At 38.3% G+C, this 25,906-nt stretch overlaps 1 protein-coding gene across 1 annotated transcript in view; it reads right to left on the bottom strand.

Annotated features, from left to right (window-relative positions):
* The window catches only part of LOC105476659 (testis expressed 11), a 325,115-nt gene that overhangs the window by 58,277 nt on the left and 240,932 nt on the right, over positions 1–25,906 (bottom strand). Inside the window, exons 18-22 of the mRNA XM_011732780.2 lie at positions 22,745–22,869; positions 18,110–18,195; positions 16,906–16,962; positions 3,299–3,339; positions 1,857–1,943 (exon numbers count right to left, since the gene is read on the bottom strand). Coding sequence (XP_011731082.2) covers positions 1,857–1,943; positions 3,299–3,339; positions 16,906–16,962; positions 18,110–18,195; positions 22,745–22,869 — 396 coding nt within the window. The remainder of the gene's footprint in view (positions 1–1,856; positions 1,944–3,298; positions 3,340–16,905; positions 16,963–18,109; positions 18,196–22,744; positions 22,870–25,906) is intronic.

Below are 25,906 nucleotides of genomic sequence, written 5' to 3'. Positions count from 1 at the left end.
GGGAGGTATTGCTGAATTTTTAAAAACTGGAGACATGCAATAAGAATTCCTAGCTGAGGCCAGGCTTGGTGGCTCATTCCTATAATCCCAGAACTTTGGGAGACCAAGACAGGAGGATTGCTAGAGGCCAGGAGTTCAGGACGAGCCTGGGCAACAGAGAGAGACTCCGTCTATACAAAAAAATTAAAAACCAAACCAAACCAAAACAAAACTAGCCAGGTGTGGCACACAACTATAGTCCCAGAAGACTGACACCAGGAATTTGAGGTTACAGTGAGCTATGATGGCACCACTGCACTCCAGCCTGGCAACAAGACTCTGTCTCAAAAAAAAAAAAATTCTTAGTTGACACAAATCTATCTAAAAATGAAGATCAAAATGAATAGAGCTCACCAACTCTCAGTGGTGAAAGTAAGTTAAAATTCAGCAAAGAACAAGGTACACTAGAATCAAGAGTTGAGAAAAATTATTGGAAAGATTCATATCTTCCAAAGAGCAGTAGAAGCCCTCGTCAGGCAACAGTCAGCATCACGTTCCCCTTGGAAAATCCAAATCAAAATGCAGTAAAAGTAAAAACATTCCTTTTCAAACCTTCAAAAGATTAAAGTCACCAAACTTGTCTATATTTTAGATGTTTGTTATTTTTCATTATTTGCATCAGTTTCTTAGAAGTCAGATTGCAGTATTCATTCCCTTTCTCCGAGGATTAAAACCCTATTAAACCTCATAACACAGGGAAAAGTTCATGTAGAATCGGTCCACTTTGTGGCACTGCTGCTTAATTGCTCATGCTTACTTATCACTGTAGTAACTGCCTCCACAAGTTTTAAAATCATTTTATTGAAATAGAGCTGTTATAAAGTATATTACACAACTCATAATTGTACAGCTTGATGAATTTTCACAAAGTGGACATATCCATGCGTCTGGCACCCACATCAAGAAAGATCTTGAACATTACCAGAAACCCTGAAGCTCCTACAACTTTCAAGTCCAACTCCTTTTCCAGGGTAACCACTATCCTGACTTATAACACCATATGTTAGTTTTGCCCATTTAAAAAATTATAAATAAAATGAACAACACAATATGTATTCTTCAATATCTGGTTTCTTTTGCTCAACATTATGTTTGTAAGATTCATCCATATTGTTGTATATAGTTCATTTTTGGTAAATCACACTTAGAAATAAATTAAGTATTCCAGGCCAGGTGCGGTGGCTCACACCTGTAATCTCAGCACTTTGGGAGGCCGAGGCAGGCGGATCATGAGGTCAGGAGATCGAGACCATCCTGGCTAACACGGTGAAATCCCGTCTCTACTAAAAGTACAAAAAATTAGCCAGGCGTGGTGGTGGGTGACTGTAGTCCCAGCTACTCGGGAGGCTGAGGCAGGAGAACGGTGTGAACCCCAGAGGCGGAGCTGGCAGTGAGCCGAGATCACGCCACTGCACTCCAGCTTGGGCGACAGAGCGAGACTCTGTCTCAAAAAAAAAAAAAAAAAAAAAAAAAAAAAAAAAAATTAATTAATTAAGTATTCTAAACCAAGTTTAGCAGCACAACCTTAGGGATCTGTAGTTATAGTTCATTAGTTTAATCTTAGACCCATTTCTATAGAAAAGGAACACAACTAATGTCCATTGAGTATCTGCTATGATACAAAGGACAAATGCTGTTTCATTTAAAACCCTTAATAACTGCATGAAGTATATATAATTATTTCCATTTTATAAGTAATAAAACAGATTATTATCTCTGTACCCACAGCTACAAATGAAAGATCCAGAATTTGAAATCACATCTGTCTGATTCCACCACCCCACAATGTTTCCCACAGCCACAGAATTTCTTCTTACCTATTTTTCGAAACCACTGAGCTTCATTAACTCTTGACTCCAAACTTAAGTCTTCTTCGCCAAAAGACTGAGAAAGTTTCACAAAGGCTGCATCAAACAGGAAAATTTGATATCGATAGTTTTATTTTACACTCTAGCAAAGTTGTTTAATCCTGCTTTAAGAACAGTCTCACAGGAGTTTGAATTTAGAAAGTTCTTTTTTGTGTATGTGTGTGTGGGTGCATACCAGAAGTAATTAAAATGACAAAAAGCATTACCAAGTTCCAAGAAGTTGTTAACTCAAATTCTGGGAAACAAACATGTCTTTGGAGAGATTTATAATTTTAATTAGTACAATCATTCACCACCTGAGGTAGAAAGATATGATTTATATGTGAGGAAATAAAGAATAGAAACAATCATTTAAAAGACTAAACTGGAGATTGAGAATTAGAAGAGTATCAACATGCTGGCATAATATTTACTGAGCCAGCAAGCTCAGGACAGAACCAGAATGTGCTATCACTATCAGAAGGCATGTACATATCCCATGTCCTTCTGAGATATAAGAATGCCAACCAGCAAAGTTTTTCTCTTTTGAAAAGAAGTGGTTTGGTTTCTATACCACTTTGCTATGTTTAACACCCTGTTGACAGGTATTTGAGGCATAAAATTGAACTACTGCAATAAGTAGGATAGAATTTCTAAGATATGAATTTTTTGGTGTGTTTTGGACATAAGGAAAGAGGTACATGGACAGTAAAAATGGGAGATCTGTTAAAAAGGATGCCATGTAAAAAAGCATGTAGTTAGAAAAAGAAATGTGATATAACTAGGAGATTAGCTTGAATAAAGTGGACATGGAAAAATTATTAGTAGATAAGGGAGATGGCACAGACTTGGGTGGACAGCTTCAAAATAAGAGAATATACAACCTGAATTTGATTCAGAGGGTATGAAGAAAAATAGCAGGGTTCAGAGTATTTTTATTTGTCTTGATCCTTTTTCACTTGTTCAATTCTTAGGTTAGGATCAAGTGGCTACTAGAAAAGAAAGGTAGAGGGACAGGGAGTGAGAGAAGGGAAGAAGGGAGAGAAGGAAAGGAAAGGAGGGAGGGAAGGGGGAAGGAGGGAAAGAAGGAAGGAAGGAAGGAAGGAAGGAAGGAAGAGAGAGAGAGAGGGAGGGGAGGGAGGGAGGGAAGGAAGGAAGAGAGGGAGGGAAATATCCTTAAAACAAATAGGAATTAAAACAGAACTGAAATCACATTTGGAGATGAATGCTAATGATGACACATTTTTCTCTGCTTGTGAATGAAGAAACCAAAATAGATTCCTGTGGCAAACATTAATAAGGAGTATGAAGCTTAACTCAAACATAAGGTTAAAGTCAGTGTGCTCAGTGTACTTGGAGAATTCAACAAAGAATAGACGCAAGATGAAGAATATAACCAGGGAGATATTTACCTCTATTCAGGCAAGTCAAAAGTCGATCCATTTCTTTCTTCCTAAAAATAAAGAAAAGAATATTTTCCAACTGTTCCAAATCTTTACTATAAAACATAACTAAAAAGGGACACCATTTGTGCCTGAGAATTGAACTAAGAAAATGCAAAATTGTGAAGTTTTTTGCTCAGGACTCCAATCTACCATTTCAACAATCTTCTTCCCCACTGTAGGATACAGTTACTCATTCCCAGTGCCCTCATATTTTTTCTCTCTTCTACGTCTTCATATACCATCAGCAAAGGATTTCAATGACTGTCAAGGTTTTATATTGTAGGGTCATAATACTTGAGAGAAGGTGGTGATCTCTGTGATTTATAAGCTTTTTTGAAGAGGGGGAACTAGAATCCTTATTTCAAATAAAATTGTATAAAAGTCTAATATACAAGAAAATATAAAAGATAAAAGTTGAGCTGCTGTGGTTGAACGAGGATTGGGTGGAGGCTTGGAGCTTCACCTTCCTGGAAGTCCCTGAGGCAGTGCCACAAAATTTCCAGGGTTCTGAGGAATGCGGTTTAAAAAACAACTTATCTTGTACAGACACATCATTTTACAGATGAAGAAAAGAGTAGACCCAGGTTTCTTGACCCCTCTGTCAAGCTTCTTTAAGCACATAAAGTTTAACAGAGAACTTCCGGTTTCCAGTTGTGCATGTAAGGAGCTTGGGAGTTGCCAGCGTCTCCTAACAAGTAAAACGCTGAACACACTGAAGAATTAGTAACTCTTTTTGGACCTATAAGAGAGGAGAGGAAAAAGGGAAAACCACTGCCACAAAGATTGGAGAGACAGGCAAAGATAGGGAGTCACAGCTTACTAGAGCAGAGATTCAAAAGTGGAAACTACCATGATACCCAATGCTGGAGAGGAAAACCTGAAGCGTAACTGACAAATCACTGGAGGCTCAGTGTGGACAAGTCTGAATTAAAAGACTCAGGAGGACCCAGTCATAGTGGGGCCTCCACAGTTTTGTGAGTTTTGCCTCCAGGAGCTTGGTTAGCTACTCAGAGAATACTGGAGCAAAATCTCTTTATGCATCTTGCAGGGGGCAGAGGAAACAAAACACTTTAAAACACGCCAGAGCACCCTGTTCTTAACAAATCTTGCCCTCCGAGAAGCTGCTTAACTACAGCCTGACCTTCTGGGGTGTATCAGAGCCTAACTGATCTCGGAGAAGCGAAATACTCAAATTCAGTCCACTCTAGCCATCCTGTCCCACTAAATGGGGGAGGAAAAAACCTGAGAAGCACTTGTGAAGTTCACAGTCCAGAGGTATAGGCTTACTAAAAGACCAAGACCTAGCCATAGGACTAAAGAATGTTTCCCAGCCAGGTGCAGTGGCTCATGCCTGTAATCCCAGCATTTTGGATGCCAAGGCAGGAGGATTGCTTGAATCCAGGAGTTCGAGACTAGTCTGGGCAACATAGTGAGACCACATTTCCACAGAAATGTAAAAATCAGCCAGGTGTGGTTGCACATGCCTGAAGTTCCAGCTACTCTGGAGGCTGAGGTGTGAGGATCACTTGGGCCTGGGTGGGGGTCAAGGTTATAGTGAGCCATGATCATGCCACTGCACTCTAGCCTGGGTGACAGAAAGAGACACCATGTCAATAACAATAATAATAATAATGCTTCCCCTCTCCCCATAATTCACCACCACATTGTTAAAGGCCTATTTATAGTAGTTCCTTTTACCTGGTACATCATGTGCAGCTTTTAAGAAAAAATTAGAAGGCATACTAAAAGGCAGAAAATATAATTTAAAGACACAGCGCAAGCATTAGAACTAGCCATAGCAGGAACGTTGGAATTATCAGACAGGGATTTTAAGACAACTATGATAATTGGTCATGATTATGATAATTATTATAAGGGCTCTAATGGATAAAAAGTAGACAGCATGCAAGGGCAGATCAGCAAAGTAATCAGAGAGATGGAAATTCTAAGAACCAAAACAGAATACTAGTGATCAAAAACACTGTAACAGAAATGAGAAAACCTTTGATGGTCTTATTAGTAGATTGAACAAAATTGAGGGAAAGAAGTCTCTGAGCTTGAGGGTATATAAACAGAAACCTCCCAAACTGAAAAGCAAAGAGAACAAAGACTAAAAAAAATACAACAGAATATCCAAGGACTGTGAGACAACTACAAAAGGTGTAACATATGTGTAATGGGAATACCAGAAGGAGAAGAATAGGTAATGGAACAGAAGTAGTACTTGAAATAATATGACTGAGAATTTCCCGAAATTAATGTCATATATATAAAATCACAGATTCAGGAAGCTCAGAACATCAAACAGGACAAATGACAAAAAAATGACATGTAGACATTTCATTTTCAAACTACAGAAAATAAAATATACAGACAAAATTCTGAAAAAAGTCTGAGGAAAAAAATACCTTACCTAAAGAGGAACAAAGGTAAGAATTACATTCCACTTTTGCTCAGAAACCACACAAACAAGAAGAGACTGAAGCAAATTATTTACATGTTGAGAGAAAATCCCACTAACCCAGAATTTTGTACCTTGTGAAATTATACTTCAAAAGTGAAGGAAAATAAAGACTCTCAGACACAGGGGTGGAGCAAGATTATGGAACAGAAGGCCCACCCATCATCCTCCCCCACTGCAGGAACACCACATTTGACCACTGTCTACACACAAAAAAGGACTCTCATAGGAACCAAAAATCAGGTGAGCACTCACATTACCTGGTTCTAACTTCACATTGTTGAAAGAGGAACTGAAGAGAGTAGGAAAGACAGTCTTTAATCACCAATGCCACCCCTTCCCTATCCCCCAGCAGCTGCCTGGTGCAGAGAAATCTGTGCACTTGAGAGAGATAGAGAGAGTGCAGAGACTATCAGATTTTGCATTGAACTCAGTGCTGCCCTGTCACAGCAGGAAGGAAAACTGGGCTAAACACAGCCAACTTCCGCTAACAGAGGGAGCATTTGGATCAGCTGTAGCAAGTGGGGAATCTCCCATACCAATTGTTGGAATCTGAGTTCCAGTAAGCCTCGTCATCATGGGCTAAAGTGCTCTGGGGCTCTAAATAAACTTGAAACACAGTCTAGGCCACAAAGACTGCAAGTCTTAGTGCTGAGCTGGGCTCAGAACCAATGAACTTGGGGGCATGCAACTTACTGAGACACCAGCTGGGGTAGCTAAGGAGGTGCTTTGCTTGTTCCACCCCTCCCCACCCCTGGGTAGCATAGCTTGTGGCTCCAAAGGAGACCCCTTCCTTCTGCTTGAAGAGAAGAGAGGGAAGAGTAAAGAAGACTTAGCCTTGCATCTTGGATATCAGGTCATCCACAGTAGGATAGGGCACTGGGCAGAGGCATGAGACCCCCATTCCGGGTTGTAGCTCCTGGATGACATTTTGATGCACACCCTGGGCCAGAAGGGAACCCACTGCCTTGAAGGGAAGGACCCAGTCCCGGAAGGATCCATCACCTGTTGACTGAAGAGCCCTTGGGACGTGAATAATCAGCAGTGATCCCAAGTAGTACACAGTGGGCACAGTGGGCTTTGGGTGAAACTCTGAGCTGTGGGGGCTTCAGGTGAGACTCACCACATTCCCAGCTATGGCGGCTATTGTGAGAGACTCCTTCTGCTTGAGAAAAGCAGAGGGAAAAGTAAAGAGGACTTTGTCTTATGCCTTAGGTACCAGCTCAGCCACAGTAGGGTAGAGCATCAAGCGGGATCTCAGGATCCCCAATTCTAGGCCTTGGCTCTTGGGTGGTATTTCTGCACCTGCCCTGGGCCAGAGGGGACCCCACTGCCCTGAAAGGTGAAATAAGGCCTGGCAGCATTTACCACAAGGTGGCAGCATTTACCACCAGGTGACTGAAGAATCCCTTAGGCTTTAAGTGAACATCAGCGGTAGGCTGGCAGTACTCCCCATGGGCCTGTGGAAGTGGGAGGGAAGAGTGGGAAGGACTGTGTCTCATGGTTTGACAACCAGCTCAGCCACAGTAGAATAGAACATCTGTGGTAGACTTCTAAGGTTTTTGACTCCAGTCCCTGGCTCCTGGACAGCTTCTCTGGACTCACCTGGGGCCTGGGGGAACTTGCTGCCCTGAAGAGGACACAGACCTAGCTGGTTTCACCACCTACTGACTGCAGAGCCCTAGGACCTTGAACCAACAACATAGGTGGTAGTCAGGTAAGTGGTTACAGTGGGCCTTGGGTGAGAACCAGGGCTGCATTGGCTTCAAGTCTGACCCAGTGCAGTCCTAGCGGTAATGGCCATAGGGGTACTTGTATCAACATACCCCCAATGTCAGACAGTTCAGGAGAGAGAGAGAGAGAGAGAGAGAGAGAGAGAGAGAGAGAGAGACTCCATTTGTTTGGGGGACAGTAAGGGAAGAGAACAAGAGTTTCTGCTTGGTAATCTAGAGAATTCTTCCGGATCTTATTCAAGACCACTAAGGTAGTACCTCTATGAGTATACAAGAACCATAGCATTACCAGGCTTGTGGTGTCCCCTAATGCAGATACAGCTTAGATCACAGCACCCAAGTACTTCTCAATACCACGAAAGCCCTCCCAAGAAGGACAGGTACAAATAAGTCCAGAATGCAAAGACTACAATAATACTAATTATTCAATTCCCAGATACTGATGAACACTCACAAGCATCAAGACCATCCGGGAAAACATGACATCACCAAGCGAACTAAATAAGACACCAGGGGTGAGTTCTGGAGAAACAGAGATATGTGACCATTCAGATAGAGAATTCAAAATAGCTGTTTTGAGGAAATTCAAATTCAAAATAACAGAGAAGAAATTCAGAACTCTATCACATAAATTTAACAAAGAAATTGAAATAATTAAGAATCAAGCAGAAATTCTGGAGTTGAAAAATGCAATTTGAAGAATATGTCAGAGTTTCTAAATAGTAGAACTGATCAGGCAGAAGAAATAATCAGTGAACTCAAAGACACACTATTTGAAAATACACAGTGAGAGGAAAAAAGAAAAAAGAATTTTAAAATGATGCACAGCTACAAGATCTAGAAGACAGTTTTAAAAGAGCAAATGTAAGAGTTAATGGCCTTGAAGTAGAGGCAGAGAAAGAGACATGGGTAGAACGTTTCTTAAAGGGATAATAACAGAAAACTAGAGAAATCTAGAGAAAGATATCAATATCCAAGTACAAGAAAGTTATAGAACACCAAGCAGATCTAACCCAAAGAAGACTACCTTAAGACATTTAATTATCAAACTCTCAAAGGTTCAGGATAAAGAAAGAATCCTAAAAGCATCAGAAAAGAAACAACATACAATGGCGTTGCAATATGCTTGGCAGCAAACTTTTTCGTGGAAACCTTACGGCAGGGAGACAATGGCATGACGTATTCAAAGTGTTGGAGGAAAGAAACTTTTACCCTAGAGTAGTATATCTGGCAAAAATATCCTTTAAACATGTAGGAAAATTAAAGGCTTTCCCAGACGAACAAAAGCTGAGGGATTTCATCAACACCAGACCTGTCCTAAAAGAAATGTTAAAGGGTGTACTTTAATCAGAAATGAAAGGATGTTGAAGAGCAAGAAAAAATCATCTGAAGGTACAAAACTCACTAGTAATATACAAATACACAGAAAAAAACACAATATTACAGCACTGTAAGTATAGTGTGTAAACTACCCTCAAATAGAAAAAACTAAAAGAAGAATCAACCAAAAAACAATAAATATAACAACTTTTCAAGACATAGACAGTATAAGATATAAATAGAAACAACAAAAAGTTAAAAAGTGAGGGGAAGAAGTTAAACTGTAGAATTTGTATTAGTTTTTTCTTTTGCTTGTCAGTAGTTAATTTGTTTACGCAAGCAGTGTTAAGTCATCAGATTAAAATAATGGGTTATAAGATATTATTTGCAAGCCTCATGATAACCTCAAATAAAAAAATTACATAAAACAGATCCACAAAAAAATAAAATAAAGAAGTTAAATCATACCACCAGAGAAAATCACCTTCACTAAAAGGAAGACTGGACAGAAGGAAGGAAGAGATAGTCAGTATATCAACTAGATATGTACACTCAAATGTTTGTTGCAGCACTATTCACAATGGCCAAGATTCAGAAGCAACCTGAGTGTCCATCAACAGATGAATGGATAAAGAAAATGTGGTACATATACACAATGGAGGACTATTCGGCCATAGAAAAGACTTGAGATTCTGTCATTTTCAACAACTTGGATGCAACTGGAGGTCATTATGCTAAATGAAATAAGCCAGGCACAGAAAGACAAATTTCACATGTTCTCACTTATTTGTGTGAGCCAAAAATTAAAACAATTTAACTCATGGAGATAGAGAGTAGAACAACGGCTACCAGAGGCTGGGAAGGGTTGTGGGGGGTAGAAGGAAGGGAGGATGGTTAATGGGTACAAGGAAATAGTTAGGAAGACTGTATAAGACCTAGTATTTTCTAGCACAGCAAGATGACTATAGTAAAAAGTAATTTAATTGTACATTTAAAAATAACTAAAAGTGTATAATTAATAAATGTTTGAGGTGATGGATACCCCATGTACCCTGAAGTGATTATTACACATTGTATGCTTGTATCAAAATATCGCAAGTAGCCCATAAATATATACATCTACTATGTACCCAGAAAAAATTAAAAATTAAATTAAAAGAAAAAAAACCTCTCAGACAAAGAAAGTTGAAGGAATTTGTTGCCAGTAGATTTCCTTGTAAGAAATGTTAAAAGAAGTTATTTAGAGAGAAGGAAAATGATACAGGTCAGACACTCAGATCTACATAAAGACAGGACAAGCATCAAAAGAAGAATAAGTGAAGGAGATACTACTCAGCCATAAAAGGAATGAAATCATGTATTTTGCAGAAGCATGGATAGAACTGGAGGCCATTATCTTTTTTTTTTTTTTTGAGACGGAGTCTCGCTGTGTCGCCCAGGCTGGAGTGCAGTGGCCGGATCTCAGCTCACTGCAAGCTCCGCCTCCTGGGTTTACGCCATTCTCCTGCCTCAGCCTCCCGAGTAGCTGGGACTACAGGCGCCCGCCACCTCGCCCAGCTAGTTTTTTTTTTTTTTTTGTATTTTTTAGTAGAGACGGGGTTTCACCGTGTTAGCCACGATGGTCTCGATCTCCTGACCTCGTGATCCGCCCGTCTCGGCCTCCCAAAGTGCTGGGATTACAGGCTTGAGCCACCGCGCCCGGCTGGAGGCCATTATCTTAAGTGAAATAACTCAGAAGCAGAAAGTCAAATGCCACATCTTCTCAAGTGTAAGTGGGAGCTAAATAATGTGTATACATGGACACAGAAAGGGATAAAATAGACATTGGCGACTTGGAAGGATGGGAAGGATGGTGGAGGAAAATAATCCTGAAACCTGAAATACCCATAATGCCTTGGGTGATATTGGAAAAACACTCTAACGGGGAGGGCAGTGCCCAGAAAAACTCCATAATAAAATGGAAGTGGTTTATACATGATCATGCTACCTGTGATTGCAAGGAGGAGGTACTCATGAGCAGAGAGTCTCATTTCCCCTAGGACTGACTTTGGAAATGCATGAAGAGCTGCTGGATTCTATTGTCATTGGGACAGTGCCCTATAAACAGTTCTTAACTGATTGACAAGGAGCTGCTTAATTTATGGATGGCAGTTCCAAGGTGAACAAACAATATTCTGTTTGGAAGGCTACCATCTGATCAAGGAAGGTAAAAACAAATCATCTTAGCAGGCTGAACTGCATGCTGTTTTCCCAGCAGTGAAGGAAGAATTGAACAGCGGTAAAAGCCCCTAGGTTTGGGTTTTGACTGACTCATTGGCAGTGGCCAATGACCTGGCCATGTAGTCTTACAGAAGGGAAATGGAAAACTGGCCCATTAACAGGATGTTTGTATGGTGTATGACTCTATGAAAAATCACTATGGAAATCTGAGGGGTGCATTAATGTAGAACATATTGATATCCATCAGAAGAATCCCCTTCCAGGTTTGGAAGGTGATGAGAATCAACAAGTGGATATCCCTGTGTGCTCCCTTGAGGCGGCCGCCTGGGTCCATGAAATTAGTGGGCATCTGGGGACTCAGCAATACAGAGATGGGTTGAACCTAGACATATCCCTCTTGTACCCTCTGAAGTTGAACCTGGACATATTCCTCTTGTACCTTCTGAAGCACAAAATGCCAATAACTGTTCTGTTTTTCAACAAAAGAGACAGAGACTTAAGGTGGCTATGTGACAGATTCCTCAGGGGGAAGGCCCTGAACACAGCTAGCAAGTCAGACTGATGCTCATAGCCCCAGGGTATGAGTTTCGACAGGAATAGACACTAACTCTGGATTGGCCTTTGCTTACACAGTGGTAGATGCAAATGCTCAGAATGTAATAAAAGAACTGGAAGAGAATATATTGCACCAATTTGGGCTGCTGAGTCACATTTTTTTCAGACCAAGAAACACACTTTACAACCCATAATGTCCGACAATGGGCAGAGCTATATCCTCCTTAGAATAATAGTTAGAAAGGGAAGTCAGAACAAGTAATTGAAACATTGGTTGTCTAAAATGGGGGCAGACACAGGAATGAAGGATAGGCTTACATGCCTTCACAAGCTCACACTCAATATTTGGGGGTGGGGCTAAGGAAGTGTCCCCACTAGATAGACTCCTCTGTTTTTCTGCTGAGTCTGAGGAAGAGGAGTTGGGGAAGGATGCTACTATGACTGCAATTCTTCCCCAGGGTGTAGGACACTGGTATGATGACAATATTTTCTTTCTTTCTTTCTTTCCTCCTCATATCACCTCAACTTTATGTTTCCTACCTGATGAAACATGTGCAAGACCATGGCTGCAACTACAAATGTTGGAAACAGGGCTGATTCCTAAGCAAGAAAACTAACTATATTTTTAAATTTTTATGTCAGAATTCCTAAGGGCCTCATGGGGGCAGGTTGTGTCTTTACCCTATCTAGCAAAATTGGGGTTAAAAGTAAATGCAGTTGTATTGCTTAATGGTCAAGATAGTCCACTAATTCTCTATCTATAAAACCCTACCTTATATAAATGGGAATGGACTGAGCAGGAGGCATTCACTAGATTAGTAGTGCTGCCTGTAATCTGGACTAGCACCTAATATTCTTTCAAATGTGGAAAAGTTTGGTTATAAATAGAAAAAAGGAGGAATAGTAGATGAGAGTAAGAAATGAAAAAATGGGATATGTAGTAAGGGAAATCCAATATTACATCAGTAACTTGAAAGAGTCTCAAAGCAAAAGATGATATTGTCTCTTAGTTCAATTATACCAGATGCCTGAAAAGGTGAAGCCATATATTGTGGAGACCACTCCTGCTTTTGGAATCTGACCAAACAGAAGCCTGGAAACCTCAGTGGCCTTGCCCTGGGAGACAATTTCATGATATAATGATGGACTGGACAAATTATTAATGACTGAATGGGACTCCAGTATTGTGCCAGTATCTTTTTTTTTTTTTTTTTTTTTTGAGATGGAGTCTCGCTCTGTCACCCAGGCTGGAGTACCCTGGCGCGATCTCGGCTCACTGCAAGCTCCGCCTCCTGGGTTCATGCCATTCTCCTGCCTCAGCCTCCTGAGCAGCTGGGACTACAGGCGCTCGCCACCATGCTCGGTTAATTTTTTGCATTTTTAGTAGAGACAGTGTTTTACTGTTTTAGCCAGGATGGTCTCAATCTCCTGACCTCATGATCCGCCCGCCTCGGCCTCCCAAAGTGCTGGGATTACAGGCGTGAGCCACCACGCCCAGCCATGTGCCAGTATCTTTTAACTGTTATGATCCTTTTGTTGTATTTGGGATCTGTGGTCAAACACCAGGGATCTTTACACTGTGGTATTATACTGTGGTATAATTAGAAGTGTATTTGGTCTGAGGTTGCTGGCACAAGGGTCCTAAAACCCTTGGGAGAAAAGAATGGGCCAAAGACCTTAACAGAAATCTTACCAAAGAAGATATACGATGACAAATACACATAAAAAAGATGCTCCAAATCATACATCATCAGAAAAATGCAAAATAAAACAATGAGTTACCACTGCATACCTATCAGAATGGCCAAAATCACAAACACTGACGACACCAAATGCTGGTGAGGACACACAGCAACAGGGACTCTTATTCACTGGGGGCAGGAAGGAATGCAAAAGGGTACAGCCACTTTGGAAGACAGTCTACCAGTTTCTCACAAACCAAACATACATAGTCTTATCATATGACCTAGCAATCACGCTCCTTGGTATTAATATTTACCAAAGGAGCTAAAAAGTTACCTGCACATGAATGTTTACAGAAACTTTATTCACAATTGCCAAAACTTCAAAGAAATCAAGGTGCCCTTCAGGAGGTGAATGGATAAATAAAATGTGATACATTCATACAATACAATATCATTCAGTGCTATCAAGATACAAAAATACATGGAGGAACCTAAAATGCATATTACTAAGTGAAAGAAGCCAATGTGAAAAGGCTACATATTGTATGATTCCAACTGCATGACATTCTGGAAAAGACGAAACTATGGAGACAGTAAGGGGTTGATGAAGGAGGAATGAATAGGTGGAGCACAGAGAATTTTTAGGGCAGTGAAAATACTCTGTATGATATTGTAATGATACATACATGCCATTATACCTTTGTTCAAACCCATAGAATGTACAACATCAGGAGTGAACCCTAATATAAATTATGGACTTCAGGTGATTATGATATGTCAATGTAGCTTCATCAATTGTAATAACTGTACCACTCTGGTGGGGAATGGAGGAGGCTATGCATGTGGTGGGGAGAGGGGACATATGGGAATCTCTGTGCCTCCTGTTAGTTTTTTTGTGAACCTAAAATTTAACTAAAAAAATAAAATATTAGGGCCAAGCACAGTGGCTCACACCTGTAATCCCAGCACTTTGGGAGGCTGAGGTGGGAGGATCATGAGGTCAGGAGTTTGAGATCAGCCTGGCCAACATAGTGAAACCCCGTCTCTACTAAAAATACAAAAATTAGCCGGGTGTGGTGGTGGACGCCTGTAGTACCACCTACTCAGGAGGCTGGGGCAGAAGAATCACTTGAAACCAGAAGGTGGAGGTTGCAATAAGCCAAGATCACGCCACTGCACTCCAGCCTGGGTGAAAGAGTGAAACTCCATCTCAAAATAAAAAAATAAATAAATATATAAATACAAATAAAATATTAAAAAATAAAGTGAAGTAAAAACTTAAAGCAGACAAAGGAATGAATATGAAAGTATTGGCAAACTCAACTAAAGAAGTTTACAGGAAGAAGGGTAGAACATACTATAAGACTGGCCTTATCAGTAGGGGTCTAACATATAAAGACTGTGGTCAGGAAAAGTAGCAGAATTTTCAGGGATAAATCTTAGAAGTCTGGTTTATATAAAGTAACTTCTTAGAATAAATTTTATTAATTTGAATTTCAGCTGAGCTAAAGTTGATTTCTTTACTATTTAATTCGGTGATTCCATATCAAATAATCTAGGAAGGGTCCATTAATAAAAATATACAGTACAAATAAGAATGAAGACATACAAAGGAATGTATAATCTATTTAGAGAAAAACTGCTTTTAAAAAATTTAGCATATGAGTTGTTAGTACTTAGGTAGATGCTGCTCATTTATAACCACAGGAATTTTGGAACAGAAAAGGCCTATAAAAATTATCCAGTCCAGTTTTTAAAATTTTACAGATGAGGAAAATAAAGCTTAGAGAAGTTAAAGAAGTTGCCATTGCCTATAGTAAACCAAAACTTATTGAAATAGTTGAACTTATAATTCAATTCTCTTGAGCCCTCTCATTGAATTAGGCGCTTATATGTTTTTTTTTACAAGTTAGTCTAATCTATTTGTTAAATCAGGTTCTAACCTCTACCTGAAAACATTGCTAGAGGATATTCTCTATCACTACATTTACTTGAAAAGAGTGAAGGTATGTATTTAAAAGTGTTTTGTAATTTCTCATTAATTCAAACAGGATTCCCTCCCTTACCCCATTTCCCAATTGGTTTTAATGTGTGTGGTTTGACTGTATGCCACAATTATGAGGAATATGAAGCACCTTTAAGTCCAGTGCTGGAGATATTATAAATAACTAATATTCAGTCATTTAAATAAATTGAGTGGCAATTATGTGTCAGATACTGCCCTAGGTTTCAGTGATGCAAAGATAAATACAAATATAGTCCCAGCCCTCAAGGCACTCTTACAGTCTAGTAGCTATCATGGTTTAGTCCATTTTTAAAAAAGCTTCTTATTGTTGAAAACTTCAAAGATGTCCAAATGTTAACAGACAAACATAATGAATCCTCATGCACCTATCACACAGCTTCAATAATTATTAACTCATCATCAATCTTATCTCCTTGATACCTCCACCCACTTCTTCCTCTCCCATATTATTTTGAAGCAAATTCCAGACATCATATTATTTCATCCATACATATTTCAAGATATGTCTGTAAGAGATAAGCAATCTTTTAAAAAACCAACCACACTACAATTATCATGTTTAAAAGTTAATAATTTCTTAGTATCAGCAAATATTTGGTCATTATACAAAATTCCAATTGCTTCATCTTTTGTTTTGTTTAAGTTTGTTTGAATTCCCTTCTAATGGATTTATGAAGCCTATAAAGAAAAGGCAAAACTTATAATATGCAATTGGGTAAAATTTGCATTACGAAAATGACAGTTATAAATATCTGTCCTATGTTATCTCAGTCAAAGATATTTCCAAAAGAATTTATTTGAAAAAATATATTGCCTCTGGTGAAGTAGAAGGAACTATTACAGACTTCTTGTCTAAGAAGAGAATGCAGAGATGGGTGATATTTCTCTGAAAGTTATCCCTAATCAACACTCTGAGTAGAGTTTTCTTTCAAATAATCAGGAGGTAGTGAGTTTTGTGAATGAAAAATTGGTGACCAAAGTCTTCAATGAATTGTTACGTTTTAATATCTTATTCCAAAGATATTGTGCACAGAAATACATTTGAATACTCTCAGATGACCTGATAGAGAATCATAACCAACAAGCCATCCAGGTTGTATGTTCTGTGGGAAAGTAAAAGATATGTCTATATTTGAGTCATCTGTAAGAAAGGGGGAACAGATGCAATATCATAATTCTATCATAGATAATATTATTGAGGGCTTATTAAGTTCCTGACACTCTAAATGTTTTACATGTATTAACTTATACTCTGGTTTCTCTGCAGATCACATAAGTCTTTTGCCTTTTAGATGTTTTAACTCACTGAGTCATCACAGCAACCCAATGACATAGGTATTATTATTTTTCCCACTTTATGGATGGGGAAACTGAAGGCCAGAGACGTTAAGAAATTCGCTCAAGGTTACACATCTGATAAGTAGCAGAGCCAGGATATGAACCCAGGAAGACTGGCCCCAAAACCTGTATTGATCTTACCCACTACACGAAGTATCTTTTAATATACGATTTATATTGTAAGTTACTATAATTTGTCTAATGGAGAATACATCATTTTTGTTGGAATAACTCACTTATCTTCAGATTCCGGCATTTCAGCAATTTTTGGAAGAACAACACGAAGCAAACACCTGTATGACAAAGTAATATTGGGAAGTGATTCTTAGGAAGAAACGTGTGAATGAATACATACCAAGTTACTAACCTTGATTACTCTGGGAGGGAGAAGTGAGAAAAGAGAGGGTAAAGGGGAGATTAATTTTATTTTATTTATATATATATATTATTGTTTTAACAGTTGCAATGAAAATATACCAATTTTATCCTTTTGAAAGAGGAATTTAATAAAAGAATTTTAAAACAAAAGCGTTGCTTATAACAAATTCTTGAATGGTTCCACAGTTTATATCATTGCTCAAAAACACCGGCTAGAACATCAGGTATGGTAAATCAGTCTTTATATTTTTCTTTCTGTAAAGGAACTGGAACTGGCCTTTGGGTCTCAAACTGGAATCACTATTCTTTGAAGGGATCTGGCAGCATAATGGCAAACTGACAAAATAAAGTAGTTGGTAAAGTTTTAAAACCTAAAAAGCTTTAAAAAATACTATCTGTTGGCCGGGCGTGGTGGCTCAAGCCTGTAATCCCAGCACTTTGGGAGGCCGAGACGGGCGGATCAGGAGGTCAGGAGATCGAGACCATCCTGGCTAACACGGTGAAACCCCATCTCTACTAAAAAATACAAAAAACTAGCCGGGCGAGGTGGCGGGCGCCTGTAGTCCCAGCTACTCCGGAGGCTGAGGCAGGAGAATGGCGGGAACCCAGGAGGCGGAGCTTGCAGTGAGCTGAGATCCGGCCACAGCACTCCAGCCTGGGCGACAGAGCGAGACTCTGTCTCAAAAAAAAAAAAAAAAAAAAAAAAAAATACTATCTGTCCTGAATGATTTTTAAATATTTACCTTACTGAAGGGATGAAAGTATCTCAAGACTCCTCTTTTATTTATGTGACTCCATTTCCCTTTTGGAAATGTGGCCTCAAGTGTAACTGACCAACAGGAGAACCACTCTAGAATCCTGCTGGTTTCTCATTTCTCACAGTGGCATTTTCTCAGTCATACCATTAAGTACTTATCAAGTCCCAACCTCACCCTCCTCTGCTTCGCTATTTTATGCAAAAGTTTCCTTGATCTCAACAGCATGATTTTGGCAAACTATATTGACCAAGAGCAAGATGAGCAGAGGAAATACTTTCTCTTCCACAGGATGTAGGTTACTTACTTTATAGCTGTAAGAACTTGTTCCTGGTCTTCTGAATGTTGAGCTAAATATTCCAAAGCTTTTTCTGCCACAATTTGTTGTCCATTCTAAAAAGAACAAATATAATATGTTAAATTACATCTCAAAGTGATACTGAAAAATGTTGTCTATATTCCTGTTCATTAAAGATAAGACAAATATCTAAACATGTTCCTTTTGCATTCTCAAAAAAGCTACTGCAAGATAGTAGAATGAAGATACAATTCACTGACAAAAACAGAACACATTTGTATTAGCCCCAGAAACTGAATCCTCCCTATTCACAAACACTCAATACTTGCCAATACTACCCTTAGTCCACTAGGACTAATCTTATTGTGCTCTTTATCCCCCACTTATTAGCAGTAAACAAAAGAAACCCAGATTGTCAGGTCACCCTCATTTCCAGCACTCTATTCTCAAAAGTCTCCATATATCCCCTCTTCTGTCCTCTTTTTCTATCTCTCCCCCACTCCTCCAACCATTCCACTATGCTCTCTGAAATTCAGTCCACTCTCAGCAAAATCTCCTCTACCAGCAACCTCTTCCCTAGAAGTTTCCTCCACATTCTTGCTCTAATGGAAATCTAGGTTTCTGCCAAGGATGCTGCTTCCACTGAAGCCCTCTTAAGTGGTGGCTGTTTTTGCTCTCACTAGCTTACCCATAGGCCTGGAGATGGAGTAGGTGTCTTTCTTGCTCTTCATTGCCATTTTAAAATTATTCTCCCATTCTATTCCCTAAAATCCTCAACTTTGAATTTCCTATAACCAGACTATATCACCCACTACCCTTCATTGTTGCTGTGGCCTACTAGCTCCCAGGTCATTTCTTCTCATTTTTTGGTGACTTACTTATTGCTCAGTTATATTTTCCCAAAACTGCTCCTGTCTTAATTTTTGGCATTTTCTTCTAATTTTTGTAGTTTTTTTAGTGATGGGGTTTCACCATGTTGGCGAGGCTGGTCTCAAACTCCTGACCTCAGGTGATCCACCCACCTCGGCCTCCCAAAGTGCTGGGATTACAGGCGTGAGCCACCACGCGTGGCATATTTTAGGCATTTTCAATATATAGGTAGAGGATCCTCCCAATATTCTAGTTTCCTGGTTCCTGAAATTTTACTCTAACAATTACCTTAGCCGTTCACTCCCACAGTCATTCACTAGACTCTGTCATTACTAACAATTGCAATCATTTCATACTCTCAGTCAGGGCTAGGACTAGGGTGGGGCAGGTGAGGTGAGTGAAGCACCTAGGGTGAAAAATTTAAGGAGGCTCTCAGTGTTGTACAAGTACCAAGCCTTTACTTGTACCACCCAGAGAATAGGTTCCTCCTTAAGTTTTGTGCCCTAGGTGTCTCCCTCCCTCCCCCTAGTTCTCCACCCCAGTTCTTACTTTCACATATTCTACTTTCTGTCTGCCGTCTCTTACCTTTCCAACTTGATACCTCTATTATCCTGACTCCAGCAATCCTTCAACTGCAGTAAGACCCCCAACCCACTGATGCCGCCAGTTTTTCACTGTCCCTCATCTCCTTGATGTTCTACTGCATACCCAGTTTAAATTCCATGGAGACTAATTATAACCACTCCCTTGTTCCTTGATTTTCCTGCCCTTCTTTTGCTTTATTGTATTCATCTGGCAAAACCCCAACTTTGATTAAGTCCAACTTTCTACTGATTTTGGTGCTTACATCCATTCAGCTGAATGTGGCCAGAAAAAAAAATACATACAACTACTTGTTTTATTTTAAAACTTCATCAAATAGCCTTAGTGCTACTGGCAAGCATATCACACTTCCGTAGTCATTCACTTTCTTACTTTCCTGGATGAATAGTTAATACCTTATCCCTTCTTCTCAACTCCCTAATACCTCCTCTCCTGAGCTCAGAATTTGAGACTGAGAATGGTTGAGAAGAAAAGAGGAACTAGCAAAGGAGAAAGAAAGAGTGACTCACGAGGTAGGATACAAAGAAGGATAATGTGGTGTCCTGGAAGCCGACTGTGTTTCAGGGAGGAAAGAGTGATCAACTGCATTGAATGTTGCTGACAGGTCAAATACAATGAGGACTGAGAATTAACCACTGCAATTTACAATAAAGAGGTCATTGGTGACCTTGACAAAAGCAGTTTTGTTAGAGTGGTGGTGCAAACGCCTGATTAGAGTAAGCTCAAGAGAGAACTGGAGACAGTAAATATAGACAAATCTTTAGAGGAGTTTAACTACAAAGGGAAGAAGAGAAATTGGGGAGTAGTTGGTGAGAGAAGGAAGGTCAAGAGGTTTTCTTCCTTTTTGTTTGTTTGATATGGGATAAATGAGCATGTTCATATGCTGATGGGAATAAACCAGTAAGAGAATAAAAAGTTGACAAAGTGAGTGAGAAAAAGGCAAGAGGTGATAGAAACAAGTGTGTAAGCTTAGAGACTGGCTTTAGGAAGGAACATGATAGCTCATCTATGGTGGCAGTTGAGAAGACAGACTATGTGGTGTGATTGCTAGTGTGCGAGTAGAGGTGGTAGTAGGAATCTGTGGAAGTTCTCTTCCTGACTGCTTCAGTTTTCAGAACCTAGAATATCCACATTTTCTCTTGGGAGGTGGGGGAATGAATTTTGTAAAGGGATTTAAAGATAAGGTAGCTTATTTTAAAAGAAGAGAAAGCAATGTTTTGCCTGCTTCATACCCCACTCTCACTCCCTTGTCTAGACTCTCATTATTTTAAAACTGGATTATTATCACCGTCTCCCATTCTGTCCTACGTATAATTTCTCCCCATTCATTTCCCCATGCACAACCCAAATTATTTTCCTAAAGCACTACTTTTACACAAATTACCATCAATATTTTCTTATTGTTTAGAGAATAAAATGTATATATAATCTTGTCACAGCTACTTCTTCTACATTATCTCATACTCCTCCCCTATAGTATCAACATAATAATAAAAGTCATGGCGGGCGCAGTGGCTCACGCCTGTAATCCCAGCACTTTGGGAGGCTGAGGTGGGCAGATCACTTAAGGCCAGGAGTTCCAGACCAGCCTGGGCAACATGGTGAAACCTTGCCTCTACTAAAAATACAAAAATCAGCCAGGTGTGGCTGGCGCACAGCTGTAATCCCAGTTACTTGGGAGGCTGAGGCACAAAAATCGCTTGACCCTGGGGGGCAGAGGCTACAGTGAGCTGAGATTACGCCACTGCACTCCAGCCTGGGTGACAGAGCGAGACTTTGTCCAAAAAAAAAAAAAAAAAAAAAAGCCACTATTACATCAGGTAAAACATCTGGAATGGTGGAAACATAAGCCCTCCATCACTTTAACCAAACACTGTGTCTCTCAAGCCAATTACATTCCTTTCTCCATGTCTTGTTTATACCATCCCTTCCTTTAAAAAACATTCTTACTTATGTAAATGCCACCCTTTCCAAAACCCAACTTAAGGTTTCCTTCCACTGTAGAGACTTCCCAAATCAATTCTGGTTCTCAGTGCTCTCTTCCTACTCTGAATTTTGGTAACTTTTAACATATACATTAGCTATTTGGTCTTTATTCTATATACTTACATAGAATTCTATATTCTGTAGACTTACTTTCCTAATGCATGGCTTGTCTGTTCAAATTGACTTGTGAGATCCTGGAGGAACATATTTCTAGCATCTAGCCCAATATCTTGCCCAAAGTAGTTGCTAAATACAGTTTGAATGATATGTATTTTGATGTCAATGAGTAGGGTAATAGAACTCCTGAAGGAAGAAAAGTATTTGGCAGATGCAGATATGGAATGTATTTGTGAAGCATGAGGAAGAAGATGAAAGAGAGGAAACCCAAAGGCAATTATCTTTTTAAAGGAAGGTTTATAAATATACATTTGATGTAGAAAGCCGAAGAGAGCTGCTGGAAGAATTATGGAACTGTAGTTCTGATCAGGAAGATGGTTTTCCTATTTAAAGTAGTTTTAAAAAGAAGATAAACTTAACAGTTTATAAATCACATTTTCAGCCATCTTAATCAATCTTCGTAACAATCCTGGAGGTAGGTATTATCTTTATTTTGCAAAGGATGAAATTAAGACTTGAAGAAGTTAAGCACATATTAAATGGCAGAGCCAGTATTCAAACCTAGTCTAAGAGCTCCACAGATGCTACTATGCTTTTCCTAATTCAATATATTAATAAAACCAGAATTCTGTAAGTAACAAACAGGGATACAATTATTTATTACTTCTAAACTAACATTGTTTTGTGGTTATGAACTCAAAGGATTCACAGAAATTTAAACCATTTTGTTTAAATTGATGAGAAAGATAAGTTTCTATATAGATAGCTATTTATTGACATGGTATGGCATTTTGAATTTGGAGTTTCTTTTAAAAATTAATGTTTTGCTATGTTTATTTTTATGTTGTTTTGAGCACAACTCTGTTACCTCACTGTTTCATTTACTTTAGTCTGCATTATAGCGAAATGAGAAGAAATAAAGCAGTTCTGCAACCAAGTCTGGCCTGAAAGTATGAGGCAAAACAAATGGTAAAGGTCTCTCCTGTGTCTAACTAATAATGATTCTATTAATTGTCTTTCAAAAAGGAAAAGGGATAAAAATCGAGTAGATGAATACATATGAATTACCTCTAGAGCAAACTGGGCAGCTAAACTTAGAAGCATGGTAGGTGAACCTCTCTCTGCAACTAGATCATTATCTTCGGACTCTTCATCTGTTAATACATTCTCTAAAGTAATTATTGCCTGCAAAGCTGAAAAACAAGAAAACAATTAAAAAATGATATACTCTAATCAAAGAAATTACATATCTATGGTTAATTATGCCACAATGAATTTGGAACTTATTTTAAGAACATTAATATCTTTAAAATATTAGTATTCTTAAAGTAATGTGAGTTGCTAAACTTTCAAGGAGGACTCGAACACCAGAAAAATGCCCAACTGGGAAACTGCACTTCTGTGAATTTATCTTATGGATATATTTGCAAAATTAAACAAATATACATAAAGATGTTCATCCAGCATTGTTTGTAAGAGTAAAATATGAAATCAGCCTAAATTCCATCATAATGAATGGGCTAAACACACTTTGGTACATCCATAATTTGAAATATAATACAGAATAAAATAAAAAATTGAGTAGCTGTGTGTTGTATTCCATTATATTCTTAAAGGTGGAATACGACAAGTTAAATGTGTGTACTATAGACAAATAAATATTTGTTCAAATTAATAAGCAAAAAGAGAGATAAATGTAATCATAAAAATTCAATTAATCCAAAATAAAGCAGAAAAAAGGAAAAAGAACAAATGGGACAAACAGAAGATAATAAGATGCTAAATTTAAATCTAAGTGTATCAATAACTATGCTAAATATAAATGACCAAATGACCAATTAAAAGGCAGAGATAGTAAGACTGAAAACAAAACAAAACACAACTTTTAAATATATGCCCCCTACAAGAAATACACTTGAAATATAAAAACAAAATGGATTGAAAGAAGAGGATGGGATAATATACACTAAAGTGAAGGTAATCAAAAGAAAGTTGGAGTGGCTATATTAATATCAGATAAAGTGAATTTCAGAGCAAAGAATATTATTGGCAATAAAAGGTTATTTCAAGACAATAAAGGAATCAGTTTATCATGAGGACATAACTCTAGATGCTTATGCACCCAATAAAATTTCAAAATATAAGAAGCAAAAGCTGGTAGAACTGCAAGAAGAAATGAACAAATCCACAGTTATAGTCAAAGATTTCAATATCCTCTCTCAATAACTGATAGCACAGAAAATCAGCAAGGATTCAGTACACTTAACACTAAATCAACTTGATGTGACTAACATTTATAACACTCAACCTGACACCAGCAAAATGTACATTCCTCTCAAGCGCACATGAAATATTTATCAAGAAAAACAATATTCTGGGCCCTAGAACAAGTCTCAATATATTCAAAAGGATTAAAGTCATACAAAGTATAATCTTTGACTACAATGAAATGAAATTAAAAATCAACAAAAGAATGTTCTCTGGAAAATCTGCAAATATTTGGAAAATAAGTAACACATCTAACTAATCCACAAGTTTAAAAAGGAATCAAAAGTTAAATTGGAAAGTATTTTGAACTGAATTAAAATGAAAACATCACATATCAAAATTTGTGTATCGTCACTAAAGCAGTAATTAGATGATAATTTGTAGCATTAACTGTCCAGATAGACCAGAATAAAGGTCTTAAATCAATGACCTCAGTGTTCACTTTTGGAAATAGGAAAAAGAAGAGCAAATGGAACTCAAAGAAAGCAGAAGAAAGGATATGATAAAGATAAGAATGTAAATAAATTAAATAGAAATCAGATAAAAACAATAGAGGCCAAGGTAGGAGAATTGTTTGAGCCCTGGAGTTTGAGACCAGCCTGGGCAACATGGTGAGACCCTCTCTCTACAAAAAAATTTAAAAATGAGCTAGGTGTAGTGGCATGCACCTGTGGTCCCAGCTACTTGGGAGGATGAGGCAGGAGGATAAACTGAGCCTGGGAGGCCAAGGCTGTAGTGAGTTGTGTTTGTTTTTTTTGAGACTCTATAAAAAAAAACAAAACCAACAACAACAACAACAACAACAACAACAAAAAACTGATAGAGAAAAATTAGTAAAACCAAAAGCTGGGTTCTTTGAGAAGATCAATAAAATTGACCTTCTACATTGATTGATCCTCTAGTTACACTGACCAGGAAGAAAAATACAGAAGACATAAATTTCAAATATCAGGAATAAGAAAGGTGACACCACTGTAAGTTTTACATATGTTAAAAGGATAATATGGGGGATATTATGTACAACTTTAGGCCCATAATTTCAACAACTTAGATGAAACAAATTTTTGAAAGACACAAACCACCAAAGCTAAATCAATAAATAATAGATAACTTGAATAGCCCTGTATCTATTAAATACATTTAATGTATAATTAAAAACCTTTCCATAAAGAAAACTCCAGTCCCAGATGGCTTCACTGGTGAAATCTACCAAAAACATTTGAGGAAGAAATAATATCAATTCAACACAAACTCTTTCAGAAAACTGAAAAGGAGAATATACTTCCCAATTCATTCTATGAAGTCAGTATTACTCTGATAGCAAAACAAAAATCATTACAGGAATATAAAACTACAGACCATTTTCATTCATGAACATAGATACACATATTCTAAACAAACCATTAGCAAATCAAATTATATAAAAAGGAGTATACATCATGATCAAGTGGGGCTTGTTCCAGAAATACAGCATTGGTTTAACATTTGAAAATCAATTAATATAACTGACTATATTAACAAATTTTTAAAAAATTGATCATTTCAACAGATATAGAAAACCATACAACCAAATTCAACATCCATTCCTTACCCCTCCCACCACCAAATGGAACTCCCTCAACCTGATAAAGGGTATCTGTGAAAAACCTACAGCTAACATATTTACTGGTGGAAGACTCAATGCTTTCCCCCTAAAATCAGGAAAAAGATAAGGATGTCCATTCTCATCAGTTTTATTCAAATTTTACTGGAGAATCTAACAAGAGCAACAAAGCAAGAAAAATATAAATTGCACCCAGATTGAAAAAGAAGTGAAATTATCTTTACCCACAGGCAACATTATTGTCTATTTAGAAAATCTGATGGGGCTGGTGCAGTATTTACCCACAGGCAACATTATTGTCTATTTAGAAAATCTGATGGGGCTGGTGCAGTAGCTCATGCGTGCAATCCCAGCACTTT

The sequence above is a fragment of the Macaca nemestrina genome, chromosome X (genome assembly GCF_043159975.1).
Source record: "Macaca nemestrina isolate mMacNem1 chromosome X, mMacNem.hap1, whole genome shotgun sequence".
Lineage (NCBI taxonomy): Eukaryota > Metazoa > Chordata > Mammalia > Primates > Cercopithecidae > Macaca > Macaca nemestrina.
Note: the sequence above shows the minus strand (reverse complement) of the source record. Positions and strands in the feature narration are given on the sequence as shown.